Source organism: Misgurnus anguillicaudatus, chromosome 20, assembly GCF_027580225.2.
Source record: "Misgurnus anguillicaudatus chromosome 20, ASM2758022v2, whole genome shotgun sequence".
Taxonomy (NCBI): Eukaryota; Metazoa; Chordata; class Actinopteri; order Cypriniformes; family Cobitidae; genus Misgurnus; species Misgurnus anguillicaudatus.
In genome coordinates this window covers 37,545,807-37,563,628 of record NC_073356.2, presented here as the reverse complement: position 1 = coordinate 37,563,628, position 17,822 = coordinate 37,545,807, and the positions used below count along the sequence as shown (strand labels likewise).

Sequence of the window (17,822 nt, the reverse complement as noted above, 5' to 3'; positions counted from 1 at the left end):
TAATAAAATTAAACGTTTTTACAATTCGCTCGGGCTTATTACTGAATATTAAATCTATCTGTGTTTGCGATGATGTGGTTATTCTAGTTGGACCTTCCAACAATTGGGTAAAATCTAGACTGTCTGTGATCTGCTTAAGGGGTTTCCTATTAGTCTTATTTAGCCAATTACAATTTAGATCTCCAAGTAATATTACCTCCGTTTTAAAATCACACGCTTGAAGTAGCTTTTTAAAAGTAATATAAAAATCATTATTATTGGAGGGAGGGCGGTATACAACAATGAGCACAAAGGACATTTCAGATGAGAGCACAATATTCAACCCAATACACTCCAAATCATGATCAAAAGGCCAACATATTTGATGACAGTTAATGTGGTCTTTTATATAAATCATAACCCCTCCCCCTCTTCCCTCAGATCTGTCCCGTCTAAAGATATTATACCCGGGTACATGTAATGCGCCCGATGGAGAGTTGTTATGTAACCACGATTCTGACAGGCCTAAAAAGTCTAAATTAGAGTTAGTGAGAAGATGATGTATTTGTAAAATAAAAGAGCTACATCCAGGTTTGTTGTGGTGGTTTTAATAGCACCAAAGAAAGATGCTGTGCTACTGTTTATTTAAAACCTCTTAAACATTGTGCCAAGTTGTCTGCAGGACTTTGCTCTTCTACAGACAAACTTTTTTTTTTATCTAAAAACATAAAAAAATACAATTTAACAAAAATTTATTGAAAGTTTTATTTAAAATAACATATAGGCCAATATATTTTGGCTGTCACTACAACAATGCTTCTGACAAGCAAATGTTTAGTTTTTTCTTTTAATCATAAGACTATACTCATCTTGTTTTACTTTTCAGGCATCTGTAATAAATGTAAATATATTAGTTATTAACAGAGGTGGAAAGAGTACTGAAAATTTGTACTCAAGTACAAGTACAAGTAGTTGCTAAAATAATACTCAATTACAAGCAAAAGTACTGGTGTTAAAAATGTACTTAAGTAAAAGTACAAAGTACCCCTCTTAAAAACCACTCAAGTACAAATTACTTTTTAGCCGGTGATATTTATTGAATAAACATTAAATCCATTGAATGAAATCAGAAATATGAATGGATTAAAAACAGGCAATTTGTGTTTTATACGAATAAACACATAGTACAGGAATTTTGTCTTTTTAAAGAATGTTAAATGATTTTAACAGCAGCTATATTATTTCATATTGTTTCTTCATATAATTTTTATCAAGTTATAAAAATGGTCTAATGTTATTATTATTAATGAATTATGATGCAACATAAATAAGCTTGTTGGGTTATTTTATTTAAAAACAGATTTTTTTTACATTAACTCATTCCCCGCCAGCCATTTTTCGAAAAGTTGCCCGCCAGCATTTTTTATGATTTTCACAAAAGTTTTACAAAATGCCTTCCAGGAAAAATTTCTTCTAAAATTATATAAACATACAAATATATCAAATGAAAGAACAGATCCTCTACTTTCAAACAAACAATAAAAAAGTGAAAAAACGTTTCATCCTATTTTTTCCCTGCTTATAAACTCTTAAATATTGGTATTTTTCTTTACAAATACACATTTTGTTTTTAGCAAAAAGCTAAAACAACTGCATTTTTGTGAAGGAATTTAGTTAGAGATCAGATTCAGAACGAATATCAAACATTAAATTGGTAAATAACGTTTTGTCTTCAGTTTATCCATAAATTGGGTAAGTCCGCTATCTAGTGGACAATCGCGGTATTGCACATTAACATAAATTCTTCAGAAACACGTTTTTTTATGCAAATGTTTTTTTCTTAATTGACAAGATAACTCGTCAATGGCGGGGAAAAGAGTTAAAAAATATTATTGGACAAGAAAGCTTTGAAAAGTACCCTACTAATATTTCAAAAGTTATCAGCATTTAGTACTGACACGTGTAATTTAGACAGGCTGTCAGTGCAGTTACACTGCTACGCCAGTGGGACGCGGCAACAGACGAATTTGATTAGATAATGTGCTTTTTGAGATTAGAGGCTGAAGTCTTTGTAAGCCGAAATCACTGCAGATGGCAAACAAAGTTTGCATTACATTTGCACACTGTCTCCTTTCCTTCCTCTGTTTGTGAACAACTCCCAGGTCATGGGCACTCATCATCCGGTATTTCTTTGGAATTTTTAATTAATTCAGCGTCCATAACGCCAAAGTTCTTTGACATTAAAACACTAAATACACGTCACAGTGAAGGACGCGCGGGGACCAAATACAAGGGTTTTTATTGGCCCGCCCACAATCAGTTATTTCTATTGGATATACAAATGCTGTCAAAGATTTGAATATTAATTTAATTCAAATTCTACAAGTACTTAGTAACGAATGTGATTTTCAAAGTAGCAAAGTACATTACTTACCTTAATTTGTACTTAAGTACAAGGAAAATTACAGACTTAAAAATTTACTCATAAAAGTACAAGTACACGAAAAAACTACTTAATTACAGTAACGTGAGAAGTTGTAATTCGTTACTTCCACCTCTGGTTATTAACTTATTAGAATCTATGATTTAACATAAGCAAAAAATACAAATAAAACACTGCACAGTCCTCACTGTAGGATTTTAAATGTGGAGCTGCAGAAGCTTGTTCAGTTAAGAGTAAGGACTGATTTTTATTTTTGGTGTGTAATAAACATTTCTGACACAGGTTACTGTCACTTTAAGACACAAGACAGCTTTAAAACGGCTCTGCTTCAATATACTGATAAACATCCAGCTGTTTATGTTCACTTAGACAAGAAAGAAAACTTAAGTTTAGTGATCACGCGTGTGCTGCTGACTGCTCTCTGTGTGCGTGCTTCATGAACCCTCATGCCTGTAAATATTCAAAGCGGTGCAGATGTGCGCGTGCAAGAAAGTATACTGAACCTCTTTCGTCTGCTGTGTTCCGGGCTTTAATGAAACCTGCTTATAGTCTGATGAGGCGCTTGTCATTGTTTGCGATGCATGATGAGAAACGGACGTATATACACCTTTCTTTAAGTCCAACATTACACAAAAGGGAAATGTTTTTGCGCATTTCTGTCCTTTCATTTGCCGGTTAATGAGTTATAATGCGTTTTTTAAATGACTGAATCCAAAATCTGCCAACTTCATGATATTCCGCGTTGTGCAGTTAATTCCATTTGTATGCATTTCGCGATTCTGTCCGTGTTTTCCACATCGCGGAAATCATATGGCCGTAAACTTTGTTGAGGAGTTGAACTGCTGCTCGCTCATGTTTTCCTAATGGTGTTATCTGACGTGTAGTCAGCGCCTCAGTGTTAATGCACTCTATTCGTTACAACTGCATCAAACGTAAAATGCGCATGAAGCGAACTGTCAAAAACTGCGTACTAGATGATTGTTATATTTTGAATCGAAATAATCGCAGCTCTTGCGATTCGAAAATCGCATCCATTCACATCGCGATTTCGGTTTAAAAACGATTAATCGTGCAGCCCTACTTGCTTGTTTTCTCGTAATCACGACTTAATTTCTAGTTATGTCGACATTACAAAAGTTGTATTCTTGAAATGTGATTAAAGCGTGTACTCGATATAACGTGTTGTTTCGTTTGTAAACAGCAAAAGCATATTTTGCTAAATTAGCATGGATGAACAAATGAGATTTTACTTGAATCAGAGATTCGCTCAAGCTGAAATAGATTTGTCAATATTTACAATTTTACAGTGATGAATTTAGGGACCATCTTTAAGTTACTCAATAATATACACATTTCTATACTTTTAACAGCATTTAAATTAAAGACTTAAAGGCAACAAACAGTCACAAAACCAACGTGTTTATGTGGTTGTCAACAATAATGCACACTTTTTAGATTTTTGATATTTATTTAAATAAACTAACTAGCTACACGTGTGGTAACGGCCAAGACCCAACTCATATTAGCAGTCCACTTCAAAATACACGAAATATTATGGACAAGAAATTACATTATGACATTTAGATTATCATGTCAGGATAATGAGAAAAGCAAGCAAAAATAATAATAGTGCATGTCCTCTCTCGGCTTCCGTACTAATTTGATAAAGTATGTTTTTTAAGTATATATTTAATTTGAATCTTTTTTGGATATTTTAAAATACATTTATTGCTGTATGGGTATTACCATTGTTAGATCTGGTCTCCACACCACAGACAAAATAAAAAATGATCCAGCCCTGGACGCCAGAACACGTCAGAAAATATACGTTTAGTTGTTTGACAGGCATCTGCCAGTTAAAAGGTTGATGAATCATTGCTAGAGGAAAGCATAAACAGAGGCGTGAGACATGATAACAATAGAACAGAGTTTTATTGATGGACAGCTTCAGTTTCAGTTGCATATGTCTCAATGTTCAAACCTCGTCTACCCCAGGAATACAGCATGCACTTTATATCAAAATTGCTCAGCTGCAACGTCATATAGACCTTGATCTTCCATAAACATTCTCTTTATTTATCTGTTTACACACACACAGAACAGCTCTATGAAACTGAACCACCATGAAATTAAGACATGACATATAGAAATACAATAAATGAATGTAATAAAATAAATATAATAAAATATAGAAATATTATTAAAAAATGATAATAATGAAATTAATAATAATCAAATAATATGAAATAATCAAATAAACAATTATATGGATGACTAATGATTATAAAATGATTATGTAAATAAATGATTAGAAATAAACTAAAAAAAAACACAATAATAAAAACATTCTGCACGTGAGGATCTAAGGTAGGATCCTTCACCATAAAAGTTGACAAATCTACACTCAATGAGTATTTTAAATATAAAATAAATCAAGTCTATGCTATATATAATTATTTTATAGTTTTATTCTGTAAAGACAAAGACTTGTTAATGTTTAATGTTCATTTAACATTGCACAAACTGTTGCCAAATAACATACATTTAAATCTACAGTAACTTAATGTCAAACGGCTGTCATGATACTGTCATTTGTGTCATTTTTTACAGATGTGATGTTTGTTTTATACACTTTAATAAACCAGTTTTAGTCAAAATGTATCAATTTGGTTAAATCTTTTAATCGTTTTAATTCTATAACATTTATTGAATTGTAATTGCAGGAGGAGAGGAGAAGTTGGTCATCACTGAGTTCAGTGATGATGATGATGATGATGGATTTGTGAATTTTTCTCCACCGAATGCCGTGCTAAACTCTGACATCATCCCTAACATCGGATTATTGTCAGAAGTACCAGAAGCCGGTAGTTCAAGTTTGCAAGCTGAAGGAGAATGTGTGATGTGTGATGATGTGTATGATGAGGCGCAATGCGCAAAAGGTAAGATGGAAATTAAAACTTTTTAAAAAGGTTTTATGTTTGTCCCATGGCATCATGTGTAAACCAAATCTGTGCTCTTGTAGATCTCACACTGACCTCCACAGTTTTTCAAATGTGTTTCTTAAGCATTATCACTGACCACGGTTCTTTTGTCATAATGAATTTTCTAATATTTTATCATATAATGTGTTTTTTTTTCTGTTTAGACAAACCCAAAAAATAAAAAAATAAACTCAGCAATTTTTTGAAGAAGACGTTTGGCACTGCAAAGTGCCCGTTCCTTCAAAATAATAAAGTGGAAAGATTGATTCCTTCAAAGGTGAGTTACATCATTACATTTACTTAAGTCACATTTTAGAAAATAGATATTTTTAGGAGTAAATTAAATGATAGTTACTAGAGTACAACATGTCTTTTACTTTGTTACACTGGATCTTTACTATATTTTAATGCTTTATGAAATGTGTAGTTTATTCCAACCTATCTATCATTTGTTCTCTGTCCCCCTTTCTCTCTTATATACACAAATGCAATATTGATCCTACACTTGCTTGTACTTTTACTTAAAGTTATCTCTGGTCTTCTCCACAGGTCAATGCCGATTCGGATAATCCTAACCTAAAGGATGATGCTGGTCTGACCAGGCCGGAATCAATCATACCGGACAAACAAAAAGGGATCTTTGACTATTTCCGGAAGGGCAAAGTGGAAGCGATGCCGAACCCACAGCTTAAAGCGGATCCAACTATCCCTTATGCTAGGGAAGTTGTTGATCTTGCAGCTCAGTCAAAGACGAACGTTGGTCCGAAGAAAAACAAGCAGAAGGCTTTTAACAGCCGCTTTTTTGACAACTTCCGGAAAAAAACTTTGGAGCCTGTTGATGGAATGCAACAGCTCAACGCCGATCTAGCTAATCCTGTTGTCATAGACCAAGCGGATCCGGCCATTCATGAGTTTATAACTCACAGCCACACGATTGCAGCCAGTGCCGAGCTGCAAAAAAGTGCTATTCCAGCCCACTTCTGGGCAAGGAATCAAGATCCCAGAACTTTCAGAGAAAAAAAATGCCGAAAAGCCCAGCCTGAAAGATTCTGGAGAACCCGGGCCGAAAGAAGCCGGAAAACCCGGGCCGAAAGATGTCGGAAAACCCGGTCCGAAAGATACCAGAAAACCCGGGCAGAAAGATGACAAAAAGCCAAGACAGAAAGATGGCAAACCTGGGCTAAAGGTTGATGTTAATCCGGCTTCTTTTGATGATATTCCGGCCGATGCCGAGCCGAAGTCTGGCCCAAAGATTACTTCTGTTAGAGGTATGAATAATGTCATCATTGCTCTCATTTTATAAATATGTCTATTTTCTACAAAAGCTATTTTTTCCAGTGGGGTAAGACAACAATTTACCATGTTTAATCTCTTTTCTGCTATGTGAACATAACCTAACCACTTCTTCTTTTGTGTCTGTTTTTTTCAGAATCTTTGGCCTCCAAATATGATTTTTCACTGAGTGACGTGCTTGGTCAGGGCAGTTTTGGCAGGGTGTACAAAGGGACGCGTAGGTCTGATGGCAAAGAGGTAATGCACTCAAAACAACATTTAAAGATTGTATATCCTCAAACCTAAAAGTTTTGTGCAGTGTTAGGTGCATGTTCAGGAGGAGAAATAAACTCTGTGTTTTTTGCTCTTTGTAGGTCGCCATCAAACTTATGGAGCGAAATAAAGATGAAAAATATATTGTTATCGTAAGTTGTCCTAACTTAATTAAGTCAAAAACATAAAATAGATATTAAAGAGTATACTAAAGTAAGAGCTGCTAACTAACATTTTTCTCCAGCCTGGATACACCGAGCCGCTCCCTACAGAAGTGGGGCTAACTCTTAAAATGCGTGAATGTCGCAGCCCCTTTGTCATCGAGATGTATGACTGGTACGAGGATCCCAACATGATCGCACTCGTGTTGGAGTATCCTCAACCCAGTCAGACACTCTGGGAGTTTTTGACCTCGCGCTGTACACCACTCAGTGAATCAACAGCACGACCCCTAATGTACCAGGCTGTACAAGCGGTGCAACACTGTCTGGATCATGGCGTTTTTCATTCTGACGTCCATCTTGGAAACTTCTTGTTGGACCGAGTGAACATGAAGCTGACCTTGATCAACTTCGCCGTTGGAAATCTACTAACGGACGACGGCTATGATTCAAAAGGGTTTAAAGGTGAGCTGGAGTTTTTCTGCTGTTAGTGACTTATTGATCATGTGACCCTTTTACTAAATGACTTTTGCCTGCAGGAGCTCTGCAATGCACTCCACCCGAGGCCCACGCCAAGTCCAAGTATTACGCCATGCAAACCAATGTCTGGGCATTAGGAGTGTTGCTGTACTGCATGGTGCATAAACGTTACCCTTATAAGAAAAAAGCGACAAAATCTCACAAGCTTCGGCTTAACAAGAAACATTTTTCAAAGTGTGAGTGAAAAGCACCAACGGAGGCCGAACATCTGTGAAAGACATCAGTCACTTAACATGCACTGATGGATGGATAGACAGTATTATCATATGTGTTATTGTCATTTGTGTATCATGACTAACAAGCTCTCTCCTAAAACTTGTACAGAACTCTGTGATCTGATTAAACGGTGCTTAGACATGAATCCAGCTAAACGGCCGTCGATCCAGGAGATCTTAGACCATGACTGGTTTAAGATCGACTAGAAAGAAGAAAGGCAGTGAAATGGATTCATTTCTTTTGTTTGTGCAATTGCTACACTTTGGAATCTCACTTTAACAGAAAAACATAAAAGAAAAAATACAATACATCAACCAATTTACATTCATACATTCACCCATTAACAAATTTCTCTATTCAATAAATTAAAATTATTGTGCTGCAACACTTTAAATAATTTCAGTTCAGAGGATCCGTCCAATGCGATGTGTTCAAAAGTCGATATCCAATGTGATTAAAAGAATACCTCAGTAGTTCACTTTGTTCAGGTCAAACCGTATAAGGGAGAGTGGGGTGATTTGTGCCAGCGGGGAAGTTGTGCCACCCCGTTTCTAGGGAACCATAGAAGAAATCGGTCATGTGTCCACACATTTTTGATGACTCAGCCATTTCACTCATCCTGCAAAGAAGAGAGCCTTATTGTACGATAGGAAAGCACATTTAAGTTGAAAAAACCTTTCAAAGTAAAATTTCTATGATCATTTTTTTTTTATTGTTGTGTCTGAACACAAGTTTGAAAACATTTCATACATGTTTTAGTGCTTTGGTAAAGCTACATTATGAGTCTATACAGATAACATGATGTTAGCTCAAAACTAATTGATGATGCATTTTTCTAAAATGGTGAGGTTGGGGTGATTTGTGCCAAAGGGCCTGAGTTAAGTTGTGCCAGTGTTGCAGTTATAAATATTTTAAACATTATTTTATTGTATTTGTGCATTTTATTCTTAAGTTTTATTACTGCGTAAGAAACTACCCACACCACAAAAACGTGGAGGTACAGCCAAAAGGGAGCAGAAATGTATATTCCCCTGTAGCATTGACAAATGGGATGTTATGTAGTAGGCCAGATCTGTGAAAAGGATGGCATTCAGTATGGTCTTTATTTGAATTTAATTTCGTTCTGAACATATGTTCATGTGGCCTTGTTTAAGAAAATTTGCCTTCGATGTCATAAATGACCTTTAAATAGAATTTGCTGGGTTTTTTTCTTTTTGAATGAAACTTTGTTCTGATGTGTTCAAAGGTCAGTTTTCATAAAAGCCCTGGGGTTTCATGATGTTGTAAAATAACTTCAAATAAACCTTAAATGAGTAATTTTGTATTTAATTTTTCTATCTTTTATAAAGCATTACAGTGTCTGAAATCAAAATATACTGTTTTACTTCAATAATCAATGGCACAATTTACCCCAATGCATTTTCTCCAAGACCACTTTTTTTCAGAAAGCTATATTTCTTAAATACTATATTTCAGATCGAAAGTAATTGTTCCCATAAATGCACCACATCCTGAAATATATGTTCATATTGTAGTTGGAACCATTACTATCTTGGCCTCGGTTTAAGGTCACTTTAAATAAAAACTGGCACAACTCACCCCACTCTCCCCTAAGCGATTGGAGTGCAGTGTTTCAGTTCTTGCAGGTTAGAGATTCTTGGGTTGGCTCGCCATCTAGTATCCACTTGAAATATCTCTCTTCATTCGTCTGCTGTCATTCAAAGGTCCGATCAGACGTCGAGGTGTCCACAAACTCTTCCGTGTCGGGGGAAAAACCTGGCCTGCACAATAGGACATAAAGAAAATGTCAAATAAATAAATGGGGCGAAGCCAGACTTTGTAGACATTGGGGGCTTAGCCCAAGCTTGGTCCCCTGCTGATATTTTTTCTCCATTTACGGCAGCTTCATAAACTATTTTTTAATCTAAGTGTTCTCTGTATTGTCATTTTGAAACTTTAACATAACAAATTTTGACAACGACACTTTAACTTCTCTTATCAAAAAATAGGCAATCAAAAAATAGTCAAAATATGTTAGCTGTAGGCTAATCCAGTAACTATAAAGCTACATAAGAAAGAATAACAATTTTGACTTTATTGACAGAACAATTTCTCACCTGCTTATGGAAGTTCTCTCTCTCTCTCTCTCTCTCTCTCTCTCTCTCTCTCTCTCTCTCTTCTTAATTGCACTGACAGGCACACATAAGGATATTTTAATGTTAGAGATTGAAGATTTACATTTTATAACTGTCTATCAATGTATTTCTGAGGTAAAATCATTGCGAATTTGAATTTCAGTGAAATGCATATGAAACAAAACATAAGCTGCCTAAGTAAGTAACTATATACTTTCTCACCTTATTATTTCTGACGTCTTCAGAAAAATCGTATATCCATCTATAAAAAGGGATATATGCAACAATGAGCAAGTTTTTTCAGAGTTTTAATTCACTGTTATTAAATGTACTTTAAATACAATGACAGTGTGCAGCAGAGGACTAGATCAGAACGACACATTAAGTTAGACGTTAGCCAAGCAGATAATATATCAGTTGACGCTATTTAACAGTATTTAATACACATAACTATAAATATACACTTACAGTAATAACGGAGGCACTGTAATCATAAACACTTTGAAAAATGCGTTTACTGTGGGGAGATTCAGCATATTTATTTGCCTTCAACTCGCATCCCTTATTCATTTTCAGTTGAGTGGAGGACCGGAGAGTTTATAGCTGAATGGCGCCACCTAGCGTACTGGATGAATTCATTTTACAGATCTGAAAAGATTTGGGGCTTTTGACAGAACATTCGGGGTTTGAGCCCCATAAGCCACCTCGCTCCGCCCCTAACAACTCTCTAGTGCTTATTCTCATATTTAACACTGTGATAACAGAGGATTGCGATATCGGAGGATTGTGATAACGAAGGATTGCGATTCATCTCGCTGCTGACTGTCACCATGGCAACATCAAACAAACTCGTTTAGCGGTTTCTCAAAACACAAATAAATCAATAAAATGTCAAAATATAAGGGAATAATCTTAATATTACATACATTTCCCTTCTTTAACATAAAACATTCATAAGCTGATACACATAGAACTTGTGTCACTGTAATACGTTGAACTCGATACACATTAAAACACAGTGAAACTCACCAAAACCGTCTTCAAAACACTCATCAAAACCACCGCTAAGATGTTATAGGGTTAACTCTTGATGAACAAATATAAGAGGTGTTAAATAAGCTTAATTTTTGGAGTTTAGTTCAAGGTGTCTGGATTCCGTGTGTATCAGATCAAATTTCCGTTATAGCGTCTGCCGTTTGTGTTAAAAAAACAAAACAAAACAGCTCGTGCATAACTGTGACAGTGTCTTAAAGGGCCAGTGATATTAAATTAAAGGGATGGTTCAACATCATTAAAAGAATTGAAACTTTTACAAAATTAATATTTTAATACATTGTGTGGGTTCTAAATAACTTATTTATGTATTTATTGCTATTTATTCATTATATGATATATTATATGATATATTATATGATATATTATTTATTACTAATATTATTTATGGTTCTATTTGAACTGTGGGTTACAATTAGATTTTAGGTCAGGTGTTGATAGTGATGAATACCTTACATTAGGATGTAAGGACAGAGCTTGTTGTCGGGTTACCAGATCAAAGAAATGTAAATCACATTGTTGTACTGTGATTATTGTGATGTCTTTATACAGCTGTCATTTCACCGTCTAGGTTACTCAGTCCTGGAGGGCCAGTTTCCTGCATAGTTTAGCTAAAACCCTAATCAAACACACTTACACAGGACCTCCAGGATTGAGTTTGGCCACCCCTGGACTAGGTTAACTATACTAAATATAGTTTGGCTAAGAGTAACTCACCTCTTTGGTTATGTGGTTATAATTTGTTTATGCCAAAATAACTTGTATGATATTACATCATGTAAGCAAAGTCAACAGTGATAACCCTGCTGAAAAAAAAACAGCATGGACCAGCATGGGAATTATGCTGGTCTATGCTGGTTTAGCTGGTGGTCACCAGCATACCAGCACCAAAACACAACATTATGCTGGTCTTGCTGGTATGCTGTTTTTTCAGCAGACAACAAGCTTTCATTTATTGATGTATTTTAAATTTTCACTGACAGACCAAATTTTAGCCTAGACGTCTGGGCTGTAGGCCTATGATTGTATTTGTTGAAGAGAAAAAATGAGAAATGATGACATAGTTCTTCAACAGGTATTCAAACAATGAAAGAAAAGTGTACCCTATATTATTTTAATGTAAACACGGTAAATTGTTACATTATTTAGACCACCAGAGAAAAAGCTTTTCAGGGCACAAGTAGCAAAATTTAGCAGTCACAGTCCTGTCAGACCCATGTCACTATTAAGCTTACCATTATCTTTTTGTCACACAGTATCAATAAGATACAGAAAAGTAAGGGGCAGGAGAAGATTGACACCTTTTTCAAGATAAATCCTGTAAGTGAAGTATCAAATTTAAAATGTTATCCATCCTCCACACTTTTGAAAAACTTGCTACACCCCCTGAACCGTATTATTGACACGTCAATATTATATATTATACTAATACATTTCGTTTTCATTGAAATTAATTAAACAACATGTGTGTAGTTAAAATAGTAAACATTTGTGTAAAAAACAGCCCTATTTTTTAACCCGTGCAGACGGGCCTGACAGACATGGCCACGCCCACTGTTATATATAAGTATATTATTTAACGTGTTTCATTTAATTTTTAATTGACCTGTTTTACTATTTAGGTCATCGCTGTCCACACCACTTTTTAAGACAAAGTTACGCAACGAGAAAGTTTTTTTCCCCTAACCTGTCAATCTTTACTCTGAGGCTCCTCAATTAATATTCAGTCATACTGCGCCATCTAGTGGACAACAATGAACTTTACAACAAATGGTTCCTACAGAAAGTAAGCCAGACGGAGATGTTTGAGAAACACAGTTCAATAAACCCTAAAATCTGAAACCAAAGCTCACATTTATTAAATTATAAAGCAGTTTACAGGATTTATTCAACTATATATATATTAGAGATAGATAGATAGATACAAATCTGGAATCATAAATTAAATGAACTTAAATAGTGAGGAAAACATAAAATAAAATAATCAAGTGCAATATCACAATTAATATAATATCAAAGATATCAAACAGCTTCTTAACATTACAACCTCTCATTTTAGCAAGAAATGCAAAGCAGGTAAGATGCTAAAAGTTAAAAAACACATATATGTAAATGCGCGTGTACAGATAGACACCAGGGGGTGCTCGTGTAACATTTTTTTCTCTCTTGGCAATACAGGCAGCTTTTTTGCCCATTTTGGCATTAGCCCTACATCCGTTTAAGAAATAAACTAATATTAATAAAATAAGGATTTAAGATAGAAATCTCTCCTGTATGAGGTCATGTTTTAATATATATGTTGCTAAATACAAGCTAATTTACAGAAGCCGAGAGAGGACATGCACTATTATTAGTTTTGCTTGCTTGTTTTCTCGTAATCACGACTTAATTTCTAGTTATGTCGACATTACAAAAGTTGTATTCTTAAGATGTGATTAAAGCGTGTACTCGATATAACATGTTGTTTTGTTTGTAAACCGCATTTTGCTAAATTAGCATGAACAAATGAGATTTTACTTGGATCAGATATTTGCTCAAGTTGAAATAGATTTGTCAATATTTACAATTTTACAGTGATGAATTTAGGGACCGTCTTTAAGTTACTCAATAATATACACGTTTCTACATTTAACAGCATTTAAATTAAAGACTTAAAGGCAACAAACAGTCACAAAACCAACATGTTTATGTGGTTGTCAACAATAATGCACACTTTTTAGATTTTTGATATTTATTTAAATAAACTAACTAGCTACACGTGTGGTAACGGCCAAGACCCAACTCATATTAGCAGTCCACTTCAAAATACACGAAATATTATGGACAGGAAATTACATTATGACATTTAGATTATCATGTCAGGATAATGAGAAAAGCAAGCAAAAATAATAATAGTGCATGTCCTCTCTCGGCTTCCGTACTAATTTGCTAAAGTATGTTTTTGAAGTATATATTTAATTTGAATCTTTTTTGGATATTTTAACATACATTTATTGCTGTATGGGTATTACCATTGTTAGATCTGGTCTCCACACCACAGACAAAATAAAAAATGATCCAGCCCTGGACGCCAGAACACGTCAGAAAATATACGTTTAGTTGTTTAGGCGTCTGTCAGTGAAAAGGTTGATCAATCGTTGCTAGAGGAAAGCATAAACAGAGGCGTGAGATGAAGGTTTAGATGATAAAATAGAACAGAGTTTTATTGATGGACAGCTTAGTTTCAGTTGCATATGTCTCAATGTTCAAACCTCGTCTACCCAGAAATACAGCATGCACTTTATATCAAAATTGCTCAGCTGCAACATCATATAGACCTTGATCTTCCATAAACATTCTCTTTATTTATCTGTTTACACACAGACAGAACAGCTCTATGAAACTGAACCACCATGAAATTAAGACATGAAATATAGAAATACAATAAGTGAATGAATAATATAATAAAATATAGAAATATAATTTAAAAAATGATAATAATGAAATGAATAATAATAAAATAATATAAAAAAATCAAATAAACAATTATATGGATGACTAATGATTATAAAATGATTATGTAAATAAATGATTAGAAATAAACTAAAAAAAAAACACACAATAATTAAAACATTCTGCACGTGAGGATCTAAGGTATCCTTCACCATTAAAGTTGACAAATCTACACTTAATGAGTATTTTAAATATAAAATAAATCAAATCTATGCTATATATAATTATTTTATAGTTTTATTCTGTAAAGACAAAGACTTGTTAATGTTTAATGTTCATTTAACTTTGCACAAACTGTTGCCAAATAACATACATTTAAATCTACAGTTACTTAATGTCAAACGGCTGTCATGATACTGTCATTTGTGTCATTTTTTACAGATGTGATGTTTGTTTTATACACTTTAATAAACCAGTTTTAGTCAAAATGTATCAATTTGGTTAAATCTTTTAATCGTTTAATTCTATAACATTTATTGAATTGTAATTGCAGGAGGAGAGGAGGAGTTGGTCATCACTGAGTTCAGGGATGATGACTATGATGATGATGGATTTGTGAATTTTTCTCTACCGAATGCCGTGCTGACCTCTGACATCATCCCTAAACATCGGATTATTGTCAGAAGTCGGGCACGCCGGTAGGAGGAGAATGTGTGATGTGTGATGATGTGTGTGATGAGGCGCAATGCGCAAAAGGTAAGATGGAAATTAAAACTTTTTAAAAACTTTTTATGTTTGTCCCATGGCATCATCTGTAAACCAAATCTGTGCTCTTGTAGATCTCACACTGACCTCCACAGTTTTCCAAATGTGTTTCTTAAGCATTATCACTGACCACGGTTCTTTTGTCATAATGAATTTTCTAATAGTTTATCATATTATGTTTTTTTTCTGTTTAGACAAACCCAAAAAATCCAAACTCCGCAACTTTATGAAGAAGACGTTTGGCACTGCAAAGTGCCCGTTCCTTCAAAATAATAAAGTGGAAACATTGATTCCTTCAAAGGTGAGTTACATCATTACATTTACTTAAGTCACATTTTAGAAAATAGATATTTTTAGGAGTAAATTAAATGATAGTTACTAGAGTACAACATGTCTTTTACTTTGTTACACTGGATCTTTACTATATTTTAATGCTTTATGAAATGTGTAGTTTATTCCAACCTATCTGTCATTTGTTCTCTATACCCCTTTCTCTCTTATATACACAAATGCAATATTGATCCTACACTTGCTTGTACTTTTACTTAAAGTTATCTCTGGTCTTCTCCACAGGTCAACGTTGGTCCGAAGAAAAACAAGCAGAAGGCTTTTAAGAGCCGCTTTTTTGACAACTTCCGGAAAGAAACTTTGAAGCCTGTTGATGGAATGCAACAGCTCAACGCCGATCTAGCTAATCCTGTTGCCATGGACCAAGCGGATCCGGACATTCGTGAGTTTATAACTCACAGCCGCACGGTTGCAGCCAGTGCCAAGCTGCAAACAAGTGCTATTCCAGCCCACTTCTGGGCAAGGAATCAAGATCCCAGAACTTTCAGAGAAAAAAAATGCCGAAAAGCCCAGGCTGAAAGATTCTGGAGAACCCGGGCCGAAAGAAGCCGGAAAACCCGGGCCGAAAGAAGCCGGAAAACCCGGTCCGAAAGATACCAGAAAACCCGGGCAGAAAGATGACAAAAAGCCAAGACAGAAAGATGGCAAACGTGGGCTAAAGGTTGATGTTAATCCGGCTTCTTTCGATGATATTCCGGCCGATGCCGAGCCGGAGTCTGGCCCAAAGATTACTTCTGTTAGAGGTATGAATAATGTCATCATTGCTCTCATTTTATAAATATGTCTATTTTCTACAAAAGCTATTTTTTCCAGTGGGGTAAGACAACAATTTACCATGTTTAATCTCTTTTCTGCTATGTGAACATAACCTAACTACTTCTTATTTTTGTGTTTTGTTTTTTTCAGAATCTTTGGCCTCCAAATATGATTTTTCACTGAGTGACGTGCTTGGCGAGGGCAGCTTTGGCAGGGTGTACAAAGGGACGCGTAGGTCTGATGGCAAAGAGGTAATGCACTCAAAACAACATTTAAAGATTGTATATCCTCAAACCTTAAAGTTTTGTGCAGTGTTAGGTGCATGTTCAGGAGGAGAAATAAACTCTGTGTTTTTTGCCCTTTATAGGTCGCCATCAAACTTATGGAGCGAAATAAAGATGAAAAATATCTTGTTATCGTAAGTTGTCCTAACTTAATTAAGTCAAAAACATAAAATAGATATGAAAGAGTATACTAAAGTAAGAGCTGCTAACTAACTTTAATTTGTTCATTTTTCTCCAGCCTGGATACACCGAGCCGCTCCCTACAGAAGTGGGGCTAACTCTTAAAATGCGTGAATGTCACAGCCCCTTTGTCATCGAGATGTATGACTGGTACGAGGATCCCAACATGATCGCACTCGTGTCGGAGTATCCTCAACCCAGTCAGACACTCTGGGAGTTTTTGACCTCGCGCCATACACCACTCACTGAATCAACAGCACGACCACTAATGTACCAGGCTGTACAAGCGGTGCAACACTGTCTGGATCATGGCGTTTTCCATGCTGATGTCCATCTTGGAAACTTCTTTTGGACCGAGTGAACATGAAGCTGACCTTGATCGACTTCGGCGTTGGAAATCTACTTACGGACGACGGCTATGATTCAAAAGGGTTTAAAGGTGAGCTGGAGTTTTTCTGCTGTTAGTGACTTATTGATCATGTGACCCTTTTACTAAATGACTTTTGCCTGCAGGAGCTCTGCAATGCACCCCACCTGAGGTCCATGCCAAGGCCAAGTACTACGCCAAACATCTGGGCATTAGGAGTGTTGCTGTACTGCATGGTGCATAAACGTTACCCTTATAAGAAGAAAGCGACAAAATCTCACAAGCTTCGGCTTAACAAGAAACATTTTTCAAAGGGTGAGTGAAAAGCACCAACGGAGGCAGAACATCTGTGAAAGACATCAGTCACTTAACATGGGCTGATGGATGGATGGACAGTATTATCATATGTGTTATTGTCGTTTGTGTATCATGACTAACAAGCTCTCTCCTACAACTTGTACAGAACTCTGTGATCTGATTAAACGGTGCTTAGACATGAATCCAGCTAAACGGCCTTCGATCCAGGAGATCTTAGACCATGACTGGTTTAAGATCGACTAGAAAGAAGAAAGGCAGTGAAATGGATTCATTTCTTTTGTTTGTGCAATTGCTACACTTTGGAATCTCACTTTAACAG

At 35.4% G+C, this 17,822-nt stretch overlaps 2 protein-coding genes and 1 long non-coding RNA gene across 6 annotated transcripts; 2 read left to right on the top strand and 1 right to left on the bottom strand.

Annotated features, from left to right (window-relative positions):
- The first annotated feature begins 7,240 nt into the window (after window positions 1-7,240).
- LOC141351572 (serine/threonine-protein kinase pim-2-like) lies at window positions 7,241-8,111 on the top strand. Of its 2 annotated transcripts, XM_073858630.1 has the most exons (3): window positions 7,241-7,574; window positions 7,649-7,825; window positions 7,974-8,111. In XM_073858630.1, coding segments are annotated over exons 1-3 (513 nt in total). In that variant the 3' UTR covers window positions 7,976-8,111. The 2 variants fall into 2 exon arrangements, with proteins under 2 accessions (XP_073714731.1, XP_073714730.1); XM_073858629.1 differs by lacking the exon at window positions 7,974-8,111 and having other exon boundaries at window positions 7,649-7,833.
- A 232-nt stretch (window positions 8,112-8,343) lies between these two features.
- Window positions 8,344-11,181, bottom strand: LOC141351574 (uncharacterized). Of its 3 annotated transcripts, none has more exons than XR_012359875.1 (5): window positions 11,030-11,181; window positions 10,223-10,262; window positions 9,983-10,054; window positions 9,465-9,646; window positions 8,344-8,484 (listed from the first exon to the last, which is right to left on the bottom strand). It is a non-coding gene; the product is annotated as an uncharacterized lncRNA (long non-coding RNA). The 3 variants fall into 3 exon arrangements; XR_012359877.1 differs by lacking the exon at window positions 11,030-11,181 and adding an exon at window positions 10,469-11,002; XR_012359876.1 differs by lacking the exon at window positions 9,983-10,054.
- A 1,642-nt stretch (window positions 11,182-12,823) lies between these two features.
- On the top strand, window positions 12,824-17,179 carry LOC141351633 (uncharacterized). The gene is made up of 8 exons (XM_073858751.1): window positions 12,824-12,839; window positions 15,039-15,170; window positions 15,445-15,551; window positions 15,824-15,833; window positions 16,000-16,341; window positions 16,505-16,605; window positions 16,722-16,772; window positions 16,877-17,179. Exons 1-8 carry the CDS (start codon window positions 12,824-12,826, stop codon window positions 17,177-17,179), a joined length of 1,062 nt encoding a protein of 353 aa, XP_073714852.1.
- The last annotated feature ends 643 nt before the right edge of the window (window positions 17,180-17,822 follow it).